At 36.9% G+C, this 23,229-nt stretch overlaps 5 protein-coding genes across 7 annotated transcripts in view; 2 read left to right on the top strand and 3 right to left on the bottom strand.

The window, feature by feature from the left end:
* Positions 1 to 1,334, bottom strand: part of LOC131789453 (transmembrane protein 50A) — a 6,942-nt gene extending 5,608 nt beyond the window's left edge. Inside the window, exons 1-2 of the mRNA XM_059106561.2 lie at positions 1,127 to 1,334; positions 189 to 289 (exon numbers count right to left, since the gene is read on the bottom strand). Of these exons, the coding sequence (XP_058962544.2) occupies positions 189 to 289; positions 1,127 to 1,219 (194 nt within the window). The 5' untranslated portion in view covers positions 1,220 to 1,334. The remainder of the gene's footprint in view (positions 1 to 188; positions 290 to 1,126) is intronic.
* Positions 1,335 to 1,392: 58 nt separating this feature from the next.
* Positions 1,393 to 2,259, top strand: LOC131789451 (proteasome subunit beta type-3-like). The gene has a single exon (XM_059106560.2). It carries the CDS (start codon positions 1,506 to 1,508, stop codon positions 2,121 to 2,123), a length of 618 nt encoding a protein of 205 aa, XP_058962543.1. The 5' UTR covers positions 1,393 to 1,505; the 3' UTR covers positions 2,124 to 2,259.
* Positions 2,260 to 3,615: 1,356 nt separating this feature from the next.
* Positions 3,616 to 5,433, bottom strand: LOC131789526 (serine/threonine-protein phosphatase CPPED1). Its single transcript, XM_059106675.2, has one exon. The coding sequence runs from the start codon at positions 5,431 to 5,433 to the stop codon at positions 4,396 to 4,398; it is 1,038 nt and encodes a 345-aa protein (XP_058962658.2). The 3' UTR covers positions 3,616 to 4,395.
* Positions 5,434 to 11,504: 6,071 nt separating this feature from the next.
* On the top strand, positions 11,505 to 17,231 carry LOC131789446 (2-hydroxyacylsphingosine 1-beta-galactosyltransferase). 2 transcript variants are annotated; one of them, XM_059106555.2, is made up of 5 exons: positions 11,505 to 11,672; positions 12,585 to 13,194; positions 13,769 to 13,975; positions 14,799 to 15,087; positions 15,769 to 17,231. In XM_059106555.2, exons 1-5 carry the CDS (start codon positions 11,511 to 11,513, stop codon positions 16,049 to 16,051), a joined length of 1,551 nt encoding a protein of 516 aa, XP_058962538.2. In that variant the 5' UTR covers positions 11,505 to 11,510; the 3' UTR covers positions 16,052 to 17,231. The 2 variants fall into 2 exon arrangements, with proteins under 2 accessions (XP_058962538.2, XP_066016726.1); XM_066160629.1 differs by having other exon boundaries at positions 11,633 to 11,738.
* LOC131789447 (cathepsin L) lies at positions 16,937 to 23,070 on the bottom strand. Of its 2 annotated transcripts, none has more exons than XM_066160630.1 (8): positions 22,976 to 23,070; positions 22,852 to 22,905; positions 22,711 to 22,748; positions 21,003 to 21,258; positions 20,232 to 20,426; positions 19,263 to 19,454; positions 18,266 to 18,540; positions 16,937 to 17,654 (listed from the first exon to the last, which is right to left on the bottom strand). In XM_066160630.1, exons 4-8 carry the CDS (start codon positions 21,240 to 21,242, stop codon positions 17,555 to 17,557), a joined length of 1,002 nt encoding a protein of 333 aa, XP_066016727.1. In that variant the 5' UTR covers positions 21,243 to 21,258; positions 22,711 to 22,748; positions 22,852 to 22,905; positions 22,976 to 23,070; the 3' UTR covers positions 16,937 to 17,554. The 2 variants fall into 2 exon arrangements, with proteins under 2 accessions (XP_066016727.1, XP_058962539.1); XM_059106556.2 differs by having other exon boundaries at positions 22,981 to 22,999.
* Between the last annotated feature and the right edge of the window lie 159 nt (positions 23,071 to 23,229).

The raw sequence follows: 23,229 nt of genomic DNA, 5'->3' as shown, positions 1-23,229 counted from the left end.
TACCAGGAAGTTGTTAATTTACCTAGTTTTCAGCTTAGTTCCATTTTTTTCAGGGGTAACTCTCAAAAGCACAATGCTCAAAATTTTTTAGCATAATTCATCCGACCCTAACCACCGTCTAGTGATTGAAAAGTAAAAATATCAGAGGTGATTTTTTTGTGAGAAAAGAAAACAAGGTACATACTTACATAAAAAGTCCTATTGAGGCTATAACACCTGGGATGTGATAAACATGCCAAAAATCTTTGGTAGCTTCAGCATCAATTATTATCCACCAGCCAATGAAAAACTATCAATTGAACAAAACCAAATTTGAAAATCAACAACAGAAAATAAGAAGATAATCCAACTTTTTCTCTAGCATAACTGTGGTTAGTCAAGACAATAAATTTACAGATACTCAGCCTTCTCCCAACTTTTCTATCTCAAATTTATTTGGTTAAAACTGACATAAAATCACAGACTCATGATGTTGGAATCCTCTCTGTGAGAAATCTTATGGCTACAAATTACTAATGGGGTGGGTGTTTTGCTCTGTTCCAAAATGATAATATTCTGTTACCAAAAGAGGAAAAATACCTAAATTTGGTAGATTTGGGTTACATTCTGTAAGAGTGATTCATTTTTTGACATATTCTGAGCACAAATTTTTTGAAGATCAGTCTGAAGGGGTAAAACAAATAAATAGAGATAGACTTGAAAGTTGTCTCCCTAGTTTAACAAACAGAACTTATCTTAGGGAAGTCCTAGCAAGCCATAACATGCTAAATACTAGACTTAAGTTAAAGTGAGATCAAAATTTACTTAAAATATCACATAGCAGTGCCCAGAAAGTCCTTTATATTTCTTTATCTTTTCCCTAGCGATCTAGAAATTTAATTTGAAGCTTGCAGTCAACTTGTTTCTAGCGTCTCTGCATTCAACAAGCATCAAAACAAGAAGTAATTTTTTTGTTTCTTATGTAGCTCAGCTCAGCTTGGCTAAACTAAAACGAAAATGAAGCAATTCCTCTGTGACGACGAGTTTTAAGGCTTAATAAGTTTTGCCTCTGCATCAAATTGGACATAACCTATTCCCTTGCGAATGGATGCTGATTTCAATATTTGAAAATGTAAGTTAAATTCACCAGAGTTCCAGCTGAAACTGACGAAATTAAGTTCCTTCTCTCCACAACAACCTCCATATCGGGGCAGCGAATTTCATCCAGGCATCCACTCATGATTTCTAGTTCAGTTCAACTCGAATGTCTATAAAATTTAACGTCATTTGCAAATCACAATCTTCGTGATTCTTCTGGTATTTTTGTCGATTACAGACACCCAGATTCGTTCCCAGAATGCGTCAGCATTTTAAAAATACTTAGTAGCCGCTCAATTGAACCTTGGTAACCGCTTCAATTAGTCAGCAGCCGCCATCTTGATCACGGTGGTGTGCTCTAGCTACAAAAGACTTTTTTTAGAAGAGAAGGTTCGACAATTTAAAGATATACCTACGGAAACTTCAACATGTCTATTATGGAATACAATGGTGCCGCCATCATAGCTATGGTTGGCAAAGATTGCGTTGCAATTGCGGCAGATCGACGTTTAGGAATTCAAGCTCAAACTTTGTCTTGCGATTTTCAAAAAATCTTTCAAATGGGTGACAAGCTTTTTCTGGGTCTTCCAGGGCTGGCGACGGACGTGCAAACCGTGTCAAACCGGCTCACTTTTCGCAAGAACCTGTACGAACTGCGAGAAACTCGTCAGATCAAGCCCAAAACTTTCATGAGCATGGTGTCAAACTTGCTCTACGAAAGGAGATTCGGGCCTTACTTTGTGGAACCGGTGATTGCCGGGTTAGACCCGAAGACCAACGAGCCGTACATCGCGGCGTTAGATCTGATCGGATGTCCGATGGAGACGAAAGATTTTGTGGTGAGTGGCACTTGCTCGGAGCAGATGTATGGAATGTGCGAGTCTCTGTGGGAACCAGATCTCGAACCCGATGATCTGTTCGAAACCATCTCCCAAGCCTTAATGAATGCTGTGGATCGAGATGCTGTCAGTGGTTGGGGTGGCATTGTTCATGTGATAGAGAAAGATAAGGTTACAACACGGACACTGAAAGCTAGAATGGACTAGACAACGTTGCTACCGAAAAAAATTCAGAACATTACAAGGCTGTAACTTTGGATTAGTATTTTGAAGTTAGTATTTTGCTACCCTTTGTTTTCAAGTATATGATTAAACTTTGCAAAACTTTTCTTGTGAAAACGAAGCTGTGGAAAAGGAAAAAGTGAATTAGTTTTATCATGGGGGTGGTGGGTACTTTGAGTCTTAGCTAGTTTCATACCACCTTACCCCCTCCCCCCTTTGCCTTCTGTATCCACTTACTACCATAACCTGAGTTGTTTTTTCCCCTTATTTACTCTGTTGGCTTTAGGGTCAGATTTGATAGGCAAACAATTTAAGCATAGGAAAGGAATTGATTTAATTGTCTTTAAACCTTGCTGAAAGTTAAATCTGAGGAGGCTATTCTGTCTGTCCATTTTGTGTGTATTGATTTTTCCTCATTGCTACATTTGGTATTGTATTTTTTCGGTCAAATGATGATTTTTGCGTTTTGCATTGCTGTAAATCTTAAAGATTTACCCTTCTGATTTTGGTTAAAAATATTGTGTGAATATGAAAAAGAAACCAAATAACTCAAGAAAACAGGCAGGTAAAGGAGAAAAACATGGACGATAACCCTGAAGATCATGACCTAACAATACTGTAGAAAAAGAAGTTTAAAACTTGTTACCAGTATTGGGAAAAAGATACAGTGTAGGAACCAATGTGAAACACTAGAAAAAGTTCAAATATGTTCTTAAGAAGGAGTGGTCCTTAACATTTGGACAATGAGAAGAGGGTTGCATCTTTCAAGTTGCAGCTGTTGTTTGATCTTGTCACACAACGCGTTTTCTTTCCCTGGGGCACAAATTCAGTTTTCAACGTAGAGTTACAAAAGGAAATGAAAAAAAAGGTAATGTCAAAAAATGTCAAGGGAATCCATAGGGAGCTAAGTGAACAAAAAAATCTGGTAAATTTTTTTTCCGAATTAAACCACCGCAATTTCCGGAAACCACAAGAACGAGCTGCTTCCAGCAGAAATTACCTCTCAAGAGCCATTTTACTTCCGATAAATGGAATGCCCTGACGTTCCCTTTCTTATCCGGCGTTAAGACAAGAAACGAAACTATTGATTGGGAAGGAGAAAAGTTTTGTTGCTTCGTCTGAATTACTGGTACTTGGTAATTCAAGATTGGATGACGAAGCAATTTGCCATTGAGCGTCGAAAATAAACCAAGAATGCTTCGATTTTGCTTCGCTCTGTTATTGGTACAGGAAACTCGTGTCAATCTCTCAACCAGTCAGATTCAAAACTAACACCAATCACGGCTTGGTCGCTCGCGCGTTGGGCAGTTTCGTTGCTTTTACTTCGATTCTCACTGGCTCCTAAAAGTAATTTCCTTTCATCGAAAAGCGCTCTAATTTTTCAGGGACGAAAACCTGACTCTAACAAAAGCATACCTTTGCTAGTAAATAATCAATTTTCGTATCCTTTTGTAAGATTTCGTTTATTCCGTACTCTCCCGGCTAAATTAACCAAAATACTTGTGGCATTTCCTCGAGTTTCGTTGGCTTAAAGATATGTCTTCTCTTTTCGTCTTCAAATTGTGGAACAAATTCGACAAAGAAGTGCCTTGACCAAGTAAGAATATTTATACTGGATGGAAATGAAATGGAACCATACCTCCGAAACGGATGCGTTCTGAACGAATTCGTAGTTCAAATCATTTCCTTTAATATTCTGAGTTCCGACGACAGAAAGGCTCGGTGAAAGCCGTATATTTCATTTCAGATCGGTAATTGTCTTGTGGTATTGAAAGAAATAAGAGATTTCCAACTTGATGCTAAATTACGAATTTGATGACAGCGAATTAAATTCATAAATATTCTATTTGCCACGAGGAAAATGCTTTGTTTAAGATTATAAACACTTTTCTACATACAACCTCAATTAAGTAAAAACCGAAAATCGCAGTCTAATATTGCCTTGAAGAACCACAATGAAGAATGCGAGCAAACAAGTGTAATATATATATATATATTTGATTCGATAACTGTATGTCACCCGCAGCAAATATTTGACTTCTGATGCTCTTTCCTTTGAAATGCTTCTTTTCATTGATTAATCGCTTTAGGCCAGCAGAATGAATATAATAGAAGTGTCTGAAATATTCTTCTCTCTCTAGTGGACAAAGTTAGTGGTTGTGAAATTCTTTTAGAACCTGATTCTAGCCTCTAACTTTTGAGTTATCGGATTACATCGCAATCTGAATGCGGTTGCAGCTGCAAAAAGCAATAGTTATTAAAATTCTAAATTTAGATCTGTTGGGGAGTTGTCCAAAGAAAAAAATTTATGTACAACTCCCTCATGTTCGACTTTGACAACACGAAAACCTAGATTTTCCACCTCATTTGTTTTTCTTAAAGAACTTGTTTGAACTATCTGTAATTCCTTGTCCTTCCCGAAGCCATTCAAATTACCAGTGAAAACGTATTTCACGTTGGCTTCTATGAGTTTAGGAACGATTTCTTGGCGCGTGTTTAATTCAATGTTGTCTGCATTGCTCTCCTCATCTACAGATTTGCGAAACCATGGAGTTGTTTGCAGAAGAACGATTTGTTTTGGCGGGTTTACTTGTGCTTCCAACAGCTTTGATTCAAGCCATTCCTGTTGATCTGTTTTAAAACTCTCCATATCGGCGTTCACGTCTTTGTAATAACTGGTATTCATGGCTAAAAACTGAACTCCTTCAACCCAGAAGGCAAACCAGTCATCGCCAAAAGTATTCCGATACGCATCGACGCCGTCCAATGTCAGTGGATTACCGCAGTCTGTTGGGCCACAAACACACACAACAGGAATCTCCGCGCTTAAATTTTCAAATGCTGACTTAAAACTCTCTATCTGCGGGAAATATTCTTTATCGTTTGGTGATGCATTCGTGTAATTTCCATGTACGAGTAAAAATCTCGGTTTAGGTCTCATGTCGTTAAGAGCATTTATGACTTTTTCTAAAAGGCGTTTCTCCGCATCACAGCTTTCTTCGGGATGTGCGTCGTGGCCGAACTTTGGAGCCACAACTTGAACGAAATAAAAAACGTCTTTGCAGGTACCCTCGCGATATCTGGTAAACACGGGTAGTTTGTAATCTTTTGCCTTCAAAATTCGGCTTTCTTCAGGTGTCTTACCGGCTCTGCTCGCTTGATTCATCACCAAAGCATCGGGATGAATTTCCAAATTTAATCCGAGATTATCGGGTCGAAGCATTTTTTTTGATCGATCGCTAAGGTCCGCAAATTTTTCGTGTATAGTTTTTCTCCAATTCAAATTATAAAACATATGGCTTCAGATTACACATGCGTACACCAGTATATGCAAATTCGGGACCTTATTAGCTAAAGCTTAGCAAAGATGTCAAACCATGATTTAAATAATTTTAAATACAATTTGCTACTCCAACGAAAAAACAAAAGCCATACGAAAAGCCTTTTGCTCGGTTTCTTCGAAAAGTTGAAATCCTCTTGTTTTTTCCTTTTTTTTTGCCCGGATTTCTATAATTTGTGACTTGGTGAGTGAAAATAAAACTCGTATAAAATGTCTTTAAAAATACAGTGATTAATTCTGGAGTCAAAACATTTGACACAATGGTCTCTCGTTAAATTTGGAACTGATTATTCCAGTTGTAAAATCTATCATTATTTCAAAAGATCCACGAAGTTTTTCTGTTCAAATTTTGGCATGTAAAATAAGAAGTCAGGCTTTTTTCTGAAAAGCGCCCTCCCGGACCGGTATATTATTATACACTCTGCTCGGTACAGTTCGATTTGCAGGCCAGTTCACCTACATCTCTAGTTTATCTATCAAATCGGTAAATGCAAATTGATCGATACTATTAAAGAAACAGATCCTTTCTGTATAAATCAGCAGATGAGAAAGCTTTGAAAATTTCATTAAATCAGCAATTTCAAAATTGAAATCAGTACTGAGTAACATGAAGGAGACCATAAAATATTTGTTCAGCAAAACAGAAAAAAACACCCAAGAGAAGTATGAATAATGAACCAAGGATGAATAAGTGTATCTAAGAAAGAGAATATTGAAATAGGCTGCAAAATATGAACTCGGCGGAGGCACCTCGCCTTAATTTTCCCAGAGGGGCTAACATCGGCTTATCCACCTAATAAAGGCCAAGAGGAATTTCAGCTATATTCCTCAACTCACCATGAATTGAAACGTTCAAGGTTATTATTTTTTAACAGTTTGGACCACACTTTCTATTGGTGTACCGAGAACACGATAAAGAAAAACTCGTACCTTCAGAAGCTTTCAAAGGGATGTCCCAACATTCCGAGTGGGTTTTCAAGCAAGAGGAGATAACTTTAGCCTCCATTGCAATTAGTTGCCAAGCCAAAAAAATAAATACATAATAAAAATAAACTTTCCAATATATATTTTTTTAGAATGTCTCTGCTTTCTGTGGGTTTACTGGTAAGATAAACGACAGGTTATAAGCAATAAATCAAACACGCGAAGTATTTTATGTAGTTTACAAACTGTAGCTATCAAGCAGTATGCAGTATGCAGGACGCGTGTCATATGAACTTCGTAATAGACCTCGCTCACTATAAAGTCTCTGTGGCTCAGTGGTAGATCATCGGAGCGCGGGATCCGAAGGTCTAAGATTCAATTCCTCATGGGGACTCAAAATTATTTCTTTGTCCCACGCTCGTGACAAGAAAAAAAATATGTTTCTTTATTTTCTCTGTAGCAAATTACCAAAAACATGCAAAACCTAAAGATGAAAGAAGGTGAACTGAAGAATTCAATGAACCTTTAAAGTGAAAAAGAAAATGGAGCAAAAATCCTGGTTGATAAATAAATAATTGAAAACATATAGTTACAAGTTACAGATATTGCAAAGACAGGTATGTGTTAAGGGAAATAATTAATGAATAGACCTGAAATGCTGGAAACTTAAGTTGCTCATTTGAATGCCGGAAGTTGCAAGAAAATTGCCAAAAATCCAAAAAGTTGCCACCCAAAATTTAAAGAGTTGATGCCAAAATTTCTTGATCTTTTTATATAAATGTAAATCAAAAGAGTTGTTTTTCATTCGTTACAGTAAATAATGACGTCGGTTAAGTAGACAGCTTGAGGTATTACTTTCAAAGAGTTGCTCGCAAATATGTGGGAGATTTAAGGATACTCTTAAGTATAACGGAACAAAACGCATGGTTCATTTGTGTTCAAAAGGGTTGGTAACCATTATCCAGAAATTCGCATAAATTGAAATTTTTATGAAATCGTTAACTTTTCGAGCTTGATATGTGTTCTAAACTTCTGTTTTTCCCAAAAATTACTTAAAAAAGAGGCAAACATTGCTCGAAGTTGCTAGAACTACAAAAAGTTGCCGAGAACAAATGAGACAGGCTTATTCGTAAGGTCACAAATCTTGGCCTCCCATAAATTCTCTTCGCATTCGCTTTCGTCAATACGAAAATTAAAAATAAGGTGAAATATCTTCGTAATTAATCAAAACGCCTTCAAAAAATTCAACTGAAATGTAAAGCTAAAGACGATTGCGCATGCGCCACATTTGGAGCTTCCCTACGTCATTTATTAATTAAGGTTAATTACTCATATTTAAACGTCTTACCTCTTTCAAGAACCGCCATCAGGCAAACAGCATGTTATCGAATAATATCTAATAAAATCTTCACAAATCACTTCAACGTTTCTTGATCTCTCCCCCCCCCGTAAATTAACTACACGGCAAGTGACCTCTATGGATATGACATCAAAAAAATTAAGTTGCTATTCAAGTTTCTGTTTGAGGACAATATTTTTAGCTTCTTTCTTTCGCCTGAAAGAAAACTAACTAAAAATTCTAGCCCTTTTTATTATGTTTGAAGTTCTCCAATGTGAGGAGTATTAGAAATAGGTCAAACTGTAAGGAGAATCTAGTTGTTGAGATTATGGTTATTATGGTTATTTTGTTATGCAGATTAGGCTTACGTTAAAGTATCGGCGTTATTGATATTCGAATTAGGCGTAGTTTCCTTTGAGTGACTGAGGAAATTTTTTTTAGTTTATAAATTAAGTAGCCAGGGTGCGGAGGGCATTTTCTTAAGTTAAGGAGGAGTAATCTGCGCTAAACTACCTTGGAAAAGCATTCCGATGGACGAGAAAATCATGATAGTTAGTCCTGATGAACAACAGAAAGTCGCTGTGCAAGACAGAGAGCAGCATGGAACGAACACGGACGAAAAGGTGTCAAAGAACGTGGACGTCAACAAAAGAGAATTGCACTTCGTTTTTCGGGCAATAACTTTTCCCACAGTAGAAAGCAAAGGAGAAATTGTCAGTGAGTCTTTCGTCAGCGTGGAAGCTTCATCAGTTGGAGAAAACAGCTGTCGGCGTTTCCGTTGGCCCAACACAACTTGGCCAACTTGGAACAATCAACAACCAGCGCATGAAGGCTTACACCGTGATGAAAACAGAAGAGATGAACAGAAGAATGAGTTGTACGCCAAGGAACATTCAAGAAGCAAAAAGAGAGTGCAATTTGATGAATCTGTGTATGTATTTTCTGAGCTAAAAAACTAGTTGGTCAGAGGCTTGAGTCCTGAGGATTCAAAAGTTTCGTATCAGTTTATTCTTGGCTTTATAGTGATCTAATACGTTCCTGTCTCTTGAGTATGTTTAAGAAGGCCGTTCAGTTCTCTTCACTGATCTACTTGTAATTCAAATAGCAACATAACGGTACAGATGGATTTACTTAAGTCTGGTTAAATTTCCAAGACTTCCTGTAAAATTTATGCTTTTGGAAATAGTTTTGAAATCTGGATTGCGCATTCGTTTCTGTTTTTTTACTTATTCCACTAATTGCCAATTTAGTTCATGGAAAGTTAGTGTCGATATGATAATTATTACTCTTGTCTAAGCCAAGAATGATTTGTAAAATCTTTTCGAAACTTGACTCGATTCGCAAAGTCTTGAAATAGACTACTGGAAACACGGTTGCAATGATATCATTTTGGCATGATGTAGTTACAGAATGCGTTCTCAATCTTAGTTCTTAAAGCTTGGTCTTTACATTCCAATAAATGTAATGATAGGGTGAAGCAACGAGCTGGCAACCGTGGAGAGCTTTTTCCAATTGTTTTTCTTTTCAGTACAAAAAGGATCTGGGGCCAGCTTAGTGCATTTTTCTTTGCCAAATTCTATGGAAGCTGTTTGAATATGATTTACTGGTACAAATCGAAATGTTTAATTTATCAAAACGAATTCTAGCGAGCAGAATGTGAGACGCATTGCAAACCAAAGTTATGCCATCGCTGTCTGAGATTTCCACAAAAGACATAAATTTAGACCAAATGAATAAAGGGGGTAAGTTTCTAAAGAAACTGTGGTGCTGCGTCGGTGGGAGAGTATAACAGGGTAATTTAGTATTATCAACTGAGTTGATAACGTAAATTGGCCACCGTGAAGAGTTTTTAAGCTGACATTACGAGTGTTAGCCCTTTGTGAGAGCGAACCCACAATTCTTCCATTTGCTCTGACGAAGGTCTAACGCTCGAATCGTCAGCTTTGAAACTCTTTACAATGGCCAATTTACGTTATCAACTCAGTTGATAATGCTAAATTACCCTATAATTTCAGAAAAGTCTTAAATGTTTTTTCTACAAACATTATATTTAAATTGAAATTCACATTAAATTTTTTGAGAACTTTCCCTTGCATTTATCCAAAATTTAAATAAAGTTGGACTTCTTTTTGCTGTTGCCATGAACGTTATGCCTGAACTCATTACCACATCCTCAAGCCATCACCACCGCTGGCCTCTAAGAAGCACTTACCCATTATAGTCTGTTCAGTGACCAGTTATACGCCCCATCTTAGTCACTTTTGGGCAAATGTAATTTTTGTGATCCTAAATGAGTCACTCTTTGTACTATAAATCTACCGTATAAAGCCTTTTCAGTGGGTGATCATTAAGTCGTGCGCGAAAATACTAGTGCTGGAATGAAGGAAGTTACAAAAAGGGTCCTCGTTTTTAAATCCCTACGTACCAGAATTTTCTCCCCCCCCCCCCAAAAAAAAAAAAAAAGAAATCCTGAAAATTCGCGACCCTATTATTGTAACTGTATCTGTCACTGTGTTGGAAATGCAACCCATTGCAGACAAGTAATAACAGTCAATCCAGCCGTGAAAATGTGACCCTATCCAGCGACACATCCCCATTAGCCTATGACAAGGAAATACCCCCTCACCTCCCCCCGGAACAATCAATATATTCCTTGTAACCCCTCATCATTTCCTTAGCCTTAATCCTTTAGCTCCCATGAGTGACCAAGACAGAATTTCTCCTTACAATCTCAATATAACTTCATCCAGACAAGTGGTGAGAATAAAGAAAAACATCAATTAGGGGGTTATCAGTTGATCCAATACCAAATTCTCCAAAGTTACAACATATGAATCGTAGGGCAGACAGTTAGGAGAACTACTAATGAGATCCGTTCTTGGGAGTGAAAGGGTTAATTAATCATGCTAAAATATCAGTTTATTGGAGCGCAGAAAGATCGGTTTCAGATTTTTTCTGAATGTTAAGTGGTGTTGTTAGTGTTGAAGTTTATACGCAGTTCCTTGCATTTCGTCTTGTTTAGTTAAAAGTTATCCACGAACGCACGGTTTGCTAGGATGTCAACACATGTCAACAGCCCCATTCTGAAAATCAGTCGTGGCTGTTTGCGCACATCTCTTGGATCACCGACTTCCTCACCTTGGTGCGTCGCAGCTGGTTGAATGCAGGCTTGTGCCTAACTTCAAGACCAGTATCCGGTCGACGATGAGGTCAAAGTGTTTTTAAAGTGAAAAAGAATTACCCTTACAGTAGCCTCATTACCGTCTGTGGCACTGTACCAGGTATGACTCATATCAAGCAGGCTTCGGTGATACTTGAACTGGGAACGATGCTAAACTTCCTCAGGTCGACGTTATCGAGCCTAAAAGGTTTGACATAACGATCAACCACGAAGTCGTTAGTCAACTTGAAAAGGATAGGTGTAGGAGGAATTGGCCTTTTAAGTGGAATTGGTCTTTGAAGACCACTTAAAAGTGCCTGTTTACGTCGTAAACAGGGGTCTGCTCAGGAATAAGGGCAACATACGTTGGCGTGTTTCCAGGACTGGGGCGGTCTAAAATATCATAACCTGAAACATAGCCTAAAACACCATAATTACAAGAAAATTAATCATTTCTTGAGTACGCGATTCGTTTTAACAGAAAAATTAACACCAATGCAGATCTTTCTTTTCTTTACCTGGCCACAGAGCGAAACTCATCCAGCTGTCGATGGAAGCTAAGAGTCTGGGAACGAGAAAGTACCTAAGGTGGCGACTGTTTTGATAAGGATGCCCCATCCTGCTTACTACGCTTTTTTGGCACTTTTAACTCTTACGCTGGAAATAAACTCAGCTTTTTCAGCGCGAATAGCTGGTTTCCATACTACAGGAGGATCACAGTACATAAACACCAGAAACATTCTAGAAGAGTTAGCAACTCGTGGACACGAGGTCGCGTGCTGTGTTCTTCTATTTTGCATGATACTGTTATTTTAGCAAGGCAGAGAAATTATCGTGGTAATTAATTTTTTTAATGTTGGTGGTTGGAATCAGATTAATTTTACACCGGAAACAGCTATCTTGCTTTAACCATTTCAAGTTAATTACATGTGTGATATCTGCCCCAGAGATCGACAAGTGGAACAGGTGTTGTTAATCAGTTTGTTTACGTTCCCTCTGTGGCCAAAAATCCCGATGAATTCTCTTCAAACGATTCATTTATAAATTTCCCAAGTCTCCTATATTCCCCTCTCAAAACAGGATTTGAAACTTGTTCTTTGTTTGGTCGCTATCAAAGGGTACTTTCTGTCGGAAAATCCGAGGTTAGATTTCTGACTACCTTATAATGCATGAAGAACTAGGAGTTTCGGCACTGAGCAATTGAAATCAAGTTTAGTAATTGCATATCGTTACTTCAGTTCTAATGCTTCATTTGTTGAAGATTGATGGAGATATTCTAAAAACCCTATAGGCAGTATCTGACCAAGGTAGACAATATGCAATTATTTAGTAACAGGCTTTAGGGATCAATCATTATTTATCTCTTGGGAGGGGTCGGAGGATTTTAATTGGGCCACGATAAAATTTACCTGACCCTCCCCCCCTAATAAGGCCCTCTAATAATCTCATGATCACCCCTCCCTGGCAGATAATTAGCAGTCAATTTTCTATGCCCCCTTCCTTTTTTTACTTTGTGCAATGACTGAATACCCCCTCCCTTGCCCCTGAAAATCATGTGATCCCCCTAAAATTCTCCAACTCCTCCTGGAAGATCAATAATTAAGTTGAGATGTAAAGAAAAGACAAATTTATAATGGATAGCTATCGATTTTTTTACCTTTGATTTTAATTGGTTACAATTAGATTGTAATGGTTGTTCCATCGTCTTTTGATAAAATCAAACCAAGTGAGAAGGTACCTCACAAGATTTACCAAGCACCTTATAAACCAGGCTTCTTAGAAGATACGGTAATACCCCTTGAACTGGAAGGAAAAATGATGGAGGTACTTTTCAAGATGAGCAAGATTCAGGAAACATTATGTGAAAGTGCACTAAACTCCACTGAAGTTCTCAAGGAATTGAAAAACTATGATCTTATCATCTATGATAGTGGAGCATTCTGTGCGGCATTAATTGGTGAACTCCTCAAGATTCAGCGCATTGAGTTGTTCCCTTACCCCCCTAACAGTCCAGATGCCTTTTATCACATGATACCCTCACCAATTTCTTATGTTCCTCAACTTCCTACGGGATTTACTGATAAAATGACTTTCAAGGAGCGTTTGATGAATCTGGGATCGTACATTGGCGAGAGACTGTTTTTGAGCATAGTCTATAACAGACCAATGAATGCTCTAAAAATGAGATACAACATTACGCCTGAAAGAAGCTTTGAGGAGGCTGTTGCTGATGTAGAACTACTTTTAATCATGGCAGATTTTGCACTGGAATACCCACAACCTCTGTTGCCAGGTGAGAACTCTTAAAACTTTACCATTTAACCCTTTAACTCCTAAGATCTGATTGTTAATTCTCCCCTCTAGCTGCTGCACATTTCTTTGTTAATTAGTGATGAGAATAAGTTATCAGTAAATTAGTATGAAAGATCAAGATAACAACTTCTACCTGATAAGTTTGAGTGTTCTCATTAATTACCTACGTACAGGATATAATGTATGGATATTATTGGAAGGAAAAGTTACATGTTATTTGTTTGTGGGAGTTGAAGGGTTAAGGTTTGTTGCGTATTGTAATTCTCCCATTTGGCTGTAAGACACCTCCTTAAAAATTAGATGAGAGAATTTGGTGTTTCATCAAGATATGACACTCAGTTATTAATTGTGAAGATCTTAAAAGGGTTCCCATGAGTGCTTGCTAATTGATCTTGAGTAAAAAAGAGTTAGGTTAATAGCTGGAACCAGAACTCTATAACCTTTATTTCTGGCTCTCAAAAGACAATTAAAACTCAAGTATGGTTAAAAGTTGAAATATGATTGATAAGATCTTTATTGATTGAAGAGGAATCTTTGTTATATTTATTCAATAGGTCATGTTATGGTTGGACCACTAAATGTCAAAGATACTCAACCCCTCCCCCCTGATTTAGAAGAGTTTGTCAATAATTCAGGGGGTCATGGTTTTATTATTGTTTCCTTTGGTTCAATGGTGGCTTCAATCCTGCCAAGAGAGAAAGTGGATATGCTAGCTGATGCATTTGGAAAACTGAAACAAAAAGTTGTGTGGAGACTTAAAGGTATCTGCAGTTTTTAAAAGGAATTTTGAATTGTGCAGGGTCATAGCAAGCATGACACAAGACGAGGCAATTACCTTGTCTTGATTTCAGCCCAAGATTGACTTTTCTGAAGAAAAATGCCACAGGAAATGCTTAAAAGAGCATTTCTGAGCCTTTAGATTTAAAAGTTTTCTTGGGGGGGGGGGGGGCATGCCTGCAGACCACCCCTTGGCAGCTTGTGCCTTTGGTGCTCAAAACTTGCCTCGTCTTATTCTTTTGTTTTGTTCTTGTTGTGTTGTTTACCAACTGAATATTTTATACAACGGCCATTTATTTGTTCCTTCTATCTTCTATCCATCCTTCAGTTTGTCATCAGAGATAATCTGTTGGAGCATTGATCAATCTACTCTACTCAGTCAGTCATTGAATGCTCAATTAGTCAGTCAATCAGTCTTTGAGTCAGTTGGTCGGTCTTTTTGTCAGTTGTTCAGTTTGTCAGCTAGTCAGGCAGTCTGTCTGTTTGACAGTTGTTTAGTCTGTCATTTAGTTGGTAGGTAAGTCAGTCTGTCTGTCTGTTAGTCAGTCACTCAGAAAGTAAGTCAGTCACTCAGATATTTAGACAGATACTTGATCAGTAGAGTTGGTTAGTCAGTCTGTTAGATACCAAGAAACTTATTCGGAGAACTTGATGATTTACTTTGGTTAACACTTGTGATAGAATAGCACTCTGTCCAGTAGGAGTTGAAATACTCCTGATTAGAAAACAAACCCTCCCCTTGAATTGCTCACTTGTAAGATTAAATGCTGGTATGTCTTTAAAATGGTTGGCTTTTCTTTCTGGCAGGTTATATCCCATCCTCCCTTAAAGCAAACATCAAAGCAGTTCAATGGTTACCTCAGAATGATCTCTTAGCACACAAGGACATCAAAGCTTTTGTCTCCCATGTGGGACATAACAGTCTGTATGAGTCAGCATACCATGGGGTCCCTGTGGTAGCCTTTCCATTGGGTGGAGACCAGGATAGCAATGCTAAGAAAGCTGAACATTTTGGCCTTGGTTTAATTGTTGATCATAAAAACTGCAGTGCGCAACAACTGTTTGAAACAATTGAGAAAGTTGTAGGGGAACCACGGTATGTAGTATGCTATATTTGTCAAAAGTGGTTTAAAAAGAACTTGTTGCTGGCCAATTAGGCCTTGAAATAAGTTAATTGTATGAAATGATGCTAATAAGTGTGTGATTTGGGGGAATTACTTACATGTCCACATCCCTGAATGTGATCATTGCAGAATATTTTAAGTGTTAAATGTTTTTTCAAATTTATCAGGTAACCACTGTGTTTAGTTCTGAATCATGACTGCCCTAAAGAGCACTTTTTGGTTGGGTGTTGCAAAACCAAAATCAAGTTATCACAGTGGACAATCAGATTAAAGGAAAAAGTCAGGAGCAGTCAATGAGAACTTAAAGAGAAAAAACACGTAAACAGCTCTAAGAGGGGCAAAATGGCATTGACCAAGTTGCAGTTGGTTTTAGTTTTGAATCAGATTGGTTGAGAAAGTAGTGAAAGTTTTCCAGACCAATCTTACAGCAAAAAAGCAAACCAAATAATTCCAGATTACTCTCAACACTCGATTGAAATTTCTTTAGTCATAAGTCGAATAGCATGCACCTCTTATTAAGAAAGTGACTGTCACAGTGTTTGGGCTAAATGTGGCTTTGAATTGACTGTAAGGATTCATTGCTGCTGGTTAACATGAAAAAAGTGTCGTTATTTTATTAAAATCCTTTACATAGAAATTCAATTTTTCTTCAGATTTAAAACAAAAGCAATGCACATCTCTGGGCTTTTGAAGGATCATCCTTACACACCTCTACAAGAAACCTGCAACTGGATTGAGTATGTAGTCAGACATGGTGGAGCCAGACACCTCAGAGCTCAAGTGTTTGACATTCCTTGGTACCAGTACTACTTACTTGACGTCATAGCTTTCCTTGTTACTATAGTAACCTTAGTTGTCCTGGTGATAAGATTCATATGTAAGTGTTTGTGTAGAGTGTGCTGTAAAAAGGGAGACACCAAACCCAAGAAGGAGTAAAACTGTGCTCTATGTTGTGATGTTATGCGACGCTTCCTCTGAGTGTTAAGTGAAATTTCAACCCACTCATTTCAGCACGTAGCGTTTTTATACTGTATTATGACACTTTGGGACATAATCTTTAACAAATTAGTAATATTAGGTCATGTGATGATATGGAAGAAAAAATTAGATATGGTTTACTCCTTTAGTATCGCCAACTAGAATTTAGAATTTTTTTTCATGTATTTTAAGAATAGTTATAGTGTATGGTATTTATCAAATGATGTATTTATTTGTTGATGCATTAGAATTGACAATTGAGATGTACACCAAGTATTCAACTGAAAGTATTGTTATTAACCACAGAGCCTCAAAGGCAAAACTTGCTGTTGAAGTTCATGAATTATAAAAAGGCATTTGTCAGAAATTGAGCAATTTTTCAGTCAAATTCTGTGCACCTATGATTATTAGTTTTATCACAAGTCTGCAACATGCAGTGGAAGACCATATGCAGACACAGAGGTTACAAATTGAACTTCTTTGAGGCAGAATGATGAAAGATTGCTGCTCTGGTTCCTATCATATGACCTGTGAAGGCATAAATAGTACATGGATTATGTATGCTTACTTGCTACAGAACCTTGATCTCCTTCTGCACATGGCAAATAGTTTTGTGATTTGTCGAACTTCTTCTTTCCTGCAGCCTCTGGTAATCAAGTCTTTAAGTATTTACATGCAACAGCTAATATTTAAGTTGTTAGAGTGATCAAACACCAAATTTTTGTAACAAATTTTCAGGGAAATGTGTAGCAGCTAGAGGGGACAATTAACGATCAGATCTTGAGAGTTAAAGGGTGAATGAGATGAGTACAACTTGTCTAATTACCAACACACTTTCATTGATACAAGTACAAATCAAGTTTTTAATGATAATTTCAATCACACACAATTAAAATTTACAGCATTATGAACTAAAAATACAACTAGGCAATTGCTTAAACGATCCCAACACCATTTACACAATAATTAACCCACAGATATTATAAATATATATTTATAATAAATACAGGCATGAATAAGAATTGAATATTGACAAACTGGTGGTGACACTTCCCTTACTGTTTAATATCTAAGCTGTTTGTTAACCTTCAATCAAATCTTTAGAGCTTTTTCTAGCAACTATACAACTATTAACTGTGTAAAATACCATTAGCACTATTGAACTATCCACTAGTAACTATTAAAAGCCAATGTTATCTCTTGTTGAGATTACAAAAATTTGTAGGTCAACAAGACACTAATGACGCATTAAGCAAGAGTGTCACCTCTGACCTGTCAATTGAAAGTAAGAACTGGATAGAAGTCTTTTAAAACCTAACTTATTTATCAGCTATAAAAAAAACTACATCTACACAATACAGTAAACTATAAATTGAACAACTCGACTAAGCTTCTGAATATAAAAACTGTTTTCTGTTGCATCTCTTTATTCAAGACCAGTTCAAGAAGTACAACAGGTTTTTAGACCAGTGGATAACTCGCATTTGTGGCAATTCCACATTGGTTGTCTTTGTTTCTTGTCATCATAATGTACCCATCCATGCCCCACTTTTTCCCCCAGCTGCACAAGGAACAAAAATTCAGCAGATCTTTTAACACAATAATGTGAACTTAACCCTATAACCCCTAAGAGTGACTGACATCTAATTTCTCCTTACAATATCACCACTGAATCACTTATTGATGTCAAGAGAATAAGAAGATGATCACCGACTAAAGAAACTCCTGATTGATAGACAAATTCTTGTTGTCAGCACCTCAGTAATTGTACAGAGAACAGAATGGAGAATATGAATTTTGATGTTATGATGTAAAGGGTTAAGGTTTTTTTGACACCTGCTGCCACTCTACAATATCTATATCTTTTGTACATGATCAAGCATCTCAGAACCTTTTCCATTAGTGGCTGGTGAGAGATGACAAGGAGGCTGTGTCATAGGGCAACACCCATACATGAGAGCATGCTTGCAATCTAACCAGACTGCTGATAACTCAAGCTTTTATTGTGACACCTGATGTTCAAAAACTGTGAAACAACTTTGAAAACCAGAAATGGCAGATTATAACACCAGATATTCCTCAGATTAGGCTGGGGACACTGTTATATTTCCATATGAATTGGTTACGGAAAAAGTTGAGTACCCCTTCAGGCCACACCCAAAATAAACCTACCTGTTCTTTACAAGCCAGTAGTCTTTCCCATCAGCAGTTGTTCCATACCCCACAGCCAGCACACCATGATCCAGCTCAGTACTACTGCAACTAGGCTCATTATAAACGCCCTCCTTGTAGAATTGGAAAGACAAGTGTCCAGCATCAATTGCTACAGAGATTGGTCCAACTGTGGCAACAGCAACCTTCAAGGCATCCTCATCTCCATGTTTAACGTCAACATATCCAGTGTCATCGGCACCAACTGATGATGCATTAAATTTGCACTTCTCATCCTGGGGAGCAAAGGACAAAGTGAGTACACACAGCACATGTTCATATACACAGAGAGATATACAGTTACCCCTCACCTTTCCAAACTGAATCAGATCTCTGAGGTCAGCGATTGAACCAGAGAATAACACATGATATTTCTCATTAACCCGTTACACCCTTACATCAGTAGGCATATTCTCCATACTGTTCTCCCCACATTTCCTAAGGTGCTGACAAGGAGAATTGTCTAACAATCAAGACCATCTTAAGTTGGTGATCACTTCCTTTATTCTCATGACCTTAATGTTTGATTCAGGGTTGACATTATAAGGAGAAATTAGATGCCAATCACTCTTTGGGGTTGAAGGGTTAAGACAAGCAAATCTTGCAGACACACATTGACTTCTGGCAAAAAAAAAAAATTCTTAGATATCTCAAGATTGAAAGAAACCAGTTTCAGATTTCTCCATGTGTGTATAGACCTTAGCCAGTGACCAGGATAACTGATTACAAAGTTTATCTAACTCCCGATTTTTTCAAAAATCTTTTAGCAAGTCATCATCAGCCTTTTTTGTTTTAAATCTCTCAAAGCAGCGTGGAGCAGGTGGACTCAGGAACAAGTTGAGGAATAAGGTTGATAGCCTTTATCAGTGAAGCAACAGTCACATGATTAAACATTAAAGAATGGAAGAGAGAGTTTGATTTTCTAGGTTTGAGATGGAGTTACCAATTGAGTACTAACCTTGGCCTTGTAAGGATAACTTTTTTCTGTATCAATGCCATCATTAGCCTTGATGTACTTGAATGCATTGTCCATTAAGCCTCCTTCGCATCCATGATTTCCAAATTTTCCGGAGCAGTCAACTAGGTTTTGTTCACTCAGAGACACCAGCTTTCCTGTTTTCTTGAAATGCTGGCCTTCAAGGGAACCAGTCTGAAATGGGAAAGGTTAAAAATTAAAATACCTTTAACACTTCAACTTCCATAAGTGATCAAGATAGAGTCTCTCTTTACAATATCAAGACAAAATCAAGAAGACAAGTAGTGAGAATCGAGAAAAACTCCAATCAGAGGATAATTAGTTGATCCAATACCAAATTATCTAAACTAACATTATATGAATTTTATGAGAGACAGTATGGAGAAGTACTAATAAGATCTTGGGAGTGAAAGACTTGTGGGGGAATGAGCCATCTTTTTGGGGAAGAGCCTTGCCACAAAGGTCATTAAAAGGAACATCTCCTAACCCTAAATTTTACAATACACAAATTAGGGTGACTTATTTTTAATAAGCACCTCATTTATCTTCACAGCATCACACAGTTGAAGAAAATATGAAGGTCACGAGAGAGTGACAAATGGTTTATACAAAATGCTTGTTTGAGCACTTAATTGATATTGTGGAGTGTGAATTTAGGGAACAGCTATGTGAGATTTGAAGCTTTTCCTTTCCCTTTGGTGCATGAAACACTTAAAGTACACTTGATGCATGAATTTTTCTAAAAAATTTGAGCGTGGAACCAACCCTCTCAGAAGAATGAAAGAAATGAAGACCAACTAGAGATGCGTTTGCTTTCAAAAGAAATTATCCAAAGGAAATGTACAGAGAACAGAACTAGAAAATAAGCATGCTAATGTTAGAGTGTAAAGGATTAAACTAATCAACAACCAATCATACAAAAACTGTACAAAACAAAACAAAATTTCTTACAGTGCTGAAAGCCCAGCAAGATCCACATTGCCCTTGATTCTTGACCTCAGTTACGTAACCTTTCTTCCTCCAATCAACAGTGTCTGGCAGCTCAATATTGCTTGGTGGCAGAAATGTAGTTGGACCTTCTTTGCTCTTGGTGTCCTTGAGAGCTTTGTTGTAGCCATTCAAAGTCAAATGAACTTCTTTACTTGTCTACATAGAAACATAACCAAAAGAGACACATGTTAACCCTTGAACTCCCATGAGTGACCAAGAGATAATTTCTCCTTACAATATCAATACAATATCAACCAAATAAGTAATGAGAATAAGGAAAAATATCAAGAGTGCAAAGGGTGAAAACTCAGCTTGCCCACAAAAAGATCACACAGCTTGATAACAAAAATGAGTAATTCATTCACAATCATATCTTAACCCTTTGACTCCCAAGATCTGATTTTCATTTCTCCTCTCTAGCCGCAAGAGATTTCCTATTACATTGGTTATGGGAATTCTGTGTTAGATCAAGATAAAAACTTCTACCTAATAGGTTTGAATATTCTCATTACCTGTTTGCTGGATAATACATGATATTATTGGGAGAAGGTACATGTTAATCACTTCTATCACTTCTTTAACATACTCAAGGTTCAAAAAATAATTTTTTTTTAAAATCAAAGCACAACAAAAATTTTTTAAAAATAATTGTTGCAAACATTTTAATTTAGTGTATCATCTATTATCTTTAATAATTAACTTTCATATTTATATAAATTAAATTTGATGTACCATGTCTCCTAAATGATTCATTTGAAGAGTGAATTTGCTGTTTGGGTCAGCATTATGTTTCTTGATGGTCTTCATATTTTCGTTCCAAATGGTATAACGTAAACTTTCTTCATCATCTGATTCATATTTCTTGTTATGAAATTCTTTCCACGATTGCCAGGCATTGTCTTTGATCAAAAGTTCAGACAGTGCCATTGATATAAAAAGTGTTATCAACAGGACAATAGTTGAGTGGGCCATGATGAGTATGTTATTCCTGAAACAAACAGAAAATGAGATAAATTTTGAGATAATTAGCTATATGTAAGCTTGTGGCTGAAATTATGATTTAACCCTTTAAATCCCAAGTTCTGATTAATAATTCTCCTCTCTAGCTGCTTAACATTTCTTTGTAAATTATTTACAAGAATTTAGTGCAAGATCAAGATAACAAACTCTTCCTGATAAGTTTGAATATTCTCATTACTTGTTTACCAGATAATGTCTAATTCCCATTAGTTTCAAGTCATATTGATATAAAACCCAAAAACTTAGCTCTTAAACACCCTTACCATGAGAAATTAAAGCCAAGACTAACTTTTAATCCTAGATTAATGTTAAACCCCTTTCGAACAACCAGACCCAGGAGAGGACTGTGTGATTTGGCTTTCAGGTTTGTGGAGTCATAATTTGGAAAAAGCATATAAAAGTATAGGTTACAATAAGCGATTTCAATTAATCAAGCTATTATTTTCATTTTCTGGTGTCAAGCTGTGTTTTACTTAATGTTTTATCACAAAGAAACAATCAGCAAGAGATTTTTAGTTTCGAACAGCTTCAATAACCATTAGAAACAGAAAAATTTCAGTTTTCAAATGAGTAACACCACATATTGGATCAGTTTCTTTAAGTTTAAGTTTTTCAGATTTCCGTTGGTAAAATGATTTTCCCTCATCAAGTTTGTCTGATTTGTCTGTCGGCAAATGGTGAAACTTTCAGACTAAGAAAACCAAAAAGATTGTTGTTTCGCTTCGTTCTGCCCTATGAATTTATACTAATACACTGAACACCTCTGAACTAAAAAAGTTGACACGAATTAAATCAAACTGTTGAGCTCACAGTTAAAATACAGCATGTTTTAAACTTTCGTAAAGCGCTATCCTAGAAAACTTGCTCCACATAAAGTAAATTTAAATCCATTCCTAAATTACACGAACTCTCCAGAGTAAATCAAGTACAAAAGAGAAAGACTAGAAATAATTACTACTGTAAAGATAAGATGAAGCAGATTAAGAATCAGGCAAGCACCATCTACAATTAGTCAATACAAAACAAGGATTGGACGAATTCCACAAACAAAACACACTTGTCGCTGGCGCATGAAATAAATTTTCATCCATTCACAGCGGGGGCAAAGCAAGTGGAATGATCCCAATTCCGTTTATTTTCAGGTAGATGTATTCTGCTTTCTGGAGTAACCTACAATTAACTCATAAGTTCGAAATTGATCGTCGAATTATCTCAGGAAAAATTTAAGGGAAAGGAAATCATAAAAAGGCAAGTTAAATATATAGCATCTTAACGTTTGAGATTGATCGCTAAGTTCTTTTTTGAAGAACATCTAAAAAGAATTACATAACTTAAATAATTAACCATGCTATACTACAGAACATCTTGGTAAACAACTTAAGGGAATAATGAAGGTTTTTTTAGATCTAATCATTCTTACCAGAACTTGAAGTCTTCTCCTCTATGGAATGAATGGGTCTGTGAAAAAAGAAAATGAGTATCGGGTTTTGTTACAATATTGAGCAAAAGAAAGGAAAAAACTCGTGACTTAAGTGATCTCGTGACGCAGCGAATAACTTACCAATGACGCCCAAGGTTATTTGAAGAAAATCTGCGATCAGTTCTTCCTGTGTACCTGCAGACACCGCCAAAATTAAAAAATTACACTAGAAAATATGGAAGACAAAGGAAATCATACAACTTACCTTATTTAACAAAAGCAGCAGTTTGGGGGGGAAGTCAGAATGTTTAACCTTTGTTTATGTTGATACTAATACCGTTGCCGCTGATCTATGTGATGTATGTCATGTGACTGGTGTCGTTCACAGGTCTCCCAATCAAAGACTTTCACAGCTATCCCAATAAGGAACTCGTGTGTCCTTCAATCGAAAACCGAAAGGAACGAACGGTCAGTTTAATTTTCGGGTTTGTTTGCTTGCAATCGGTTTTAAAAAAGAGA

The sequence above is a fragment of the Pocillopora verrucosa genome, chromosome 13 (assembly GCF_036669915.1).
Source record: "Pocillopora verrucosa isolate sample1 chromosome 13, ASM3666991v2, whole genome shotgun sequence".
In the NCBI taxonomy this organism is placed as follows: domain Eukaryota; kingdom Metazoa; phylum Cnidaria; class Anthozoa; order Scleractinia; family Pocilloporidae; genus Pocillopora; species Pocillopora verrucosa.
Note: the sequence above shows the minus strand (reverse complement) of the source record. Positions and strands in the feature narration are given on the sequence as shown.

Excerpts from the sequence above, each read along its gene's own strand:
- LOC131789526 (XM_059106675.2), bottom strand. The coding sequence starts at position 5,433 with ATGTTTTATAATTTGAATTGGAGAAAAACTATACACGAAAAATTTGCG.
- LOC131789451 (XM_059106560.2), top strand. The coding sequence starts at position 1,506 with ATGTCTATTATGGAATACAATGGTGCCGCCATCATAGCTATGGTTGGC.
- LOC131789446 (XM_059106555.2), top strand. The coding sequence starts at position 11,511 with ATGCCCCATCCTGCTTACTACGCTTTTTTGGCACTTTTAACTCTTACG. Across the intron at positions 13,195-13,768 it reads CCCACAACCTCTGTTGCCAG|GTCATGTTATGGTTGGACCA; the intron begins GTGAGAACTCTT and ends TTTATTCAATAG. Across the intron at positions 15,088-15,768 it reads AAAGTTGTAGGGGAACCACG|ATTTAAAACAAAAGCAATGC; the intron begins GTATGTAGTATG and ends ATTTTTCTTCAG.
- LOC131789447 (XM_066160630.1), bottom strand. The coding sequence starts at position 21,242 with ATGGCCCACTCAACTATTGTCCTGTTGATAACACTTTTTATATCAATG. Across the intron at positions 20,427-21,002 it reads TGAATCATTTAGGAGACATG|ACAAGTAAAGAAGTTCATTT; the intron begins GTACATCAAATT and ends GTTTCTATGTAG. Across the intron at positions 18,541-19,262 it reads GTTATCCTTACAAGGCCAAG|GATGAGAAGTGCAAATTTAA; the intron begins GTTAGTACTCAA and ends TTTGCTCCCCAG.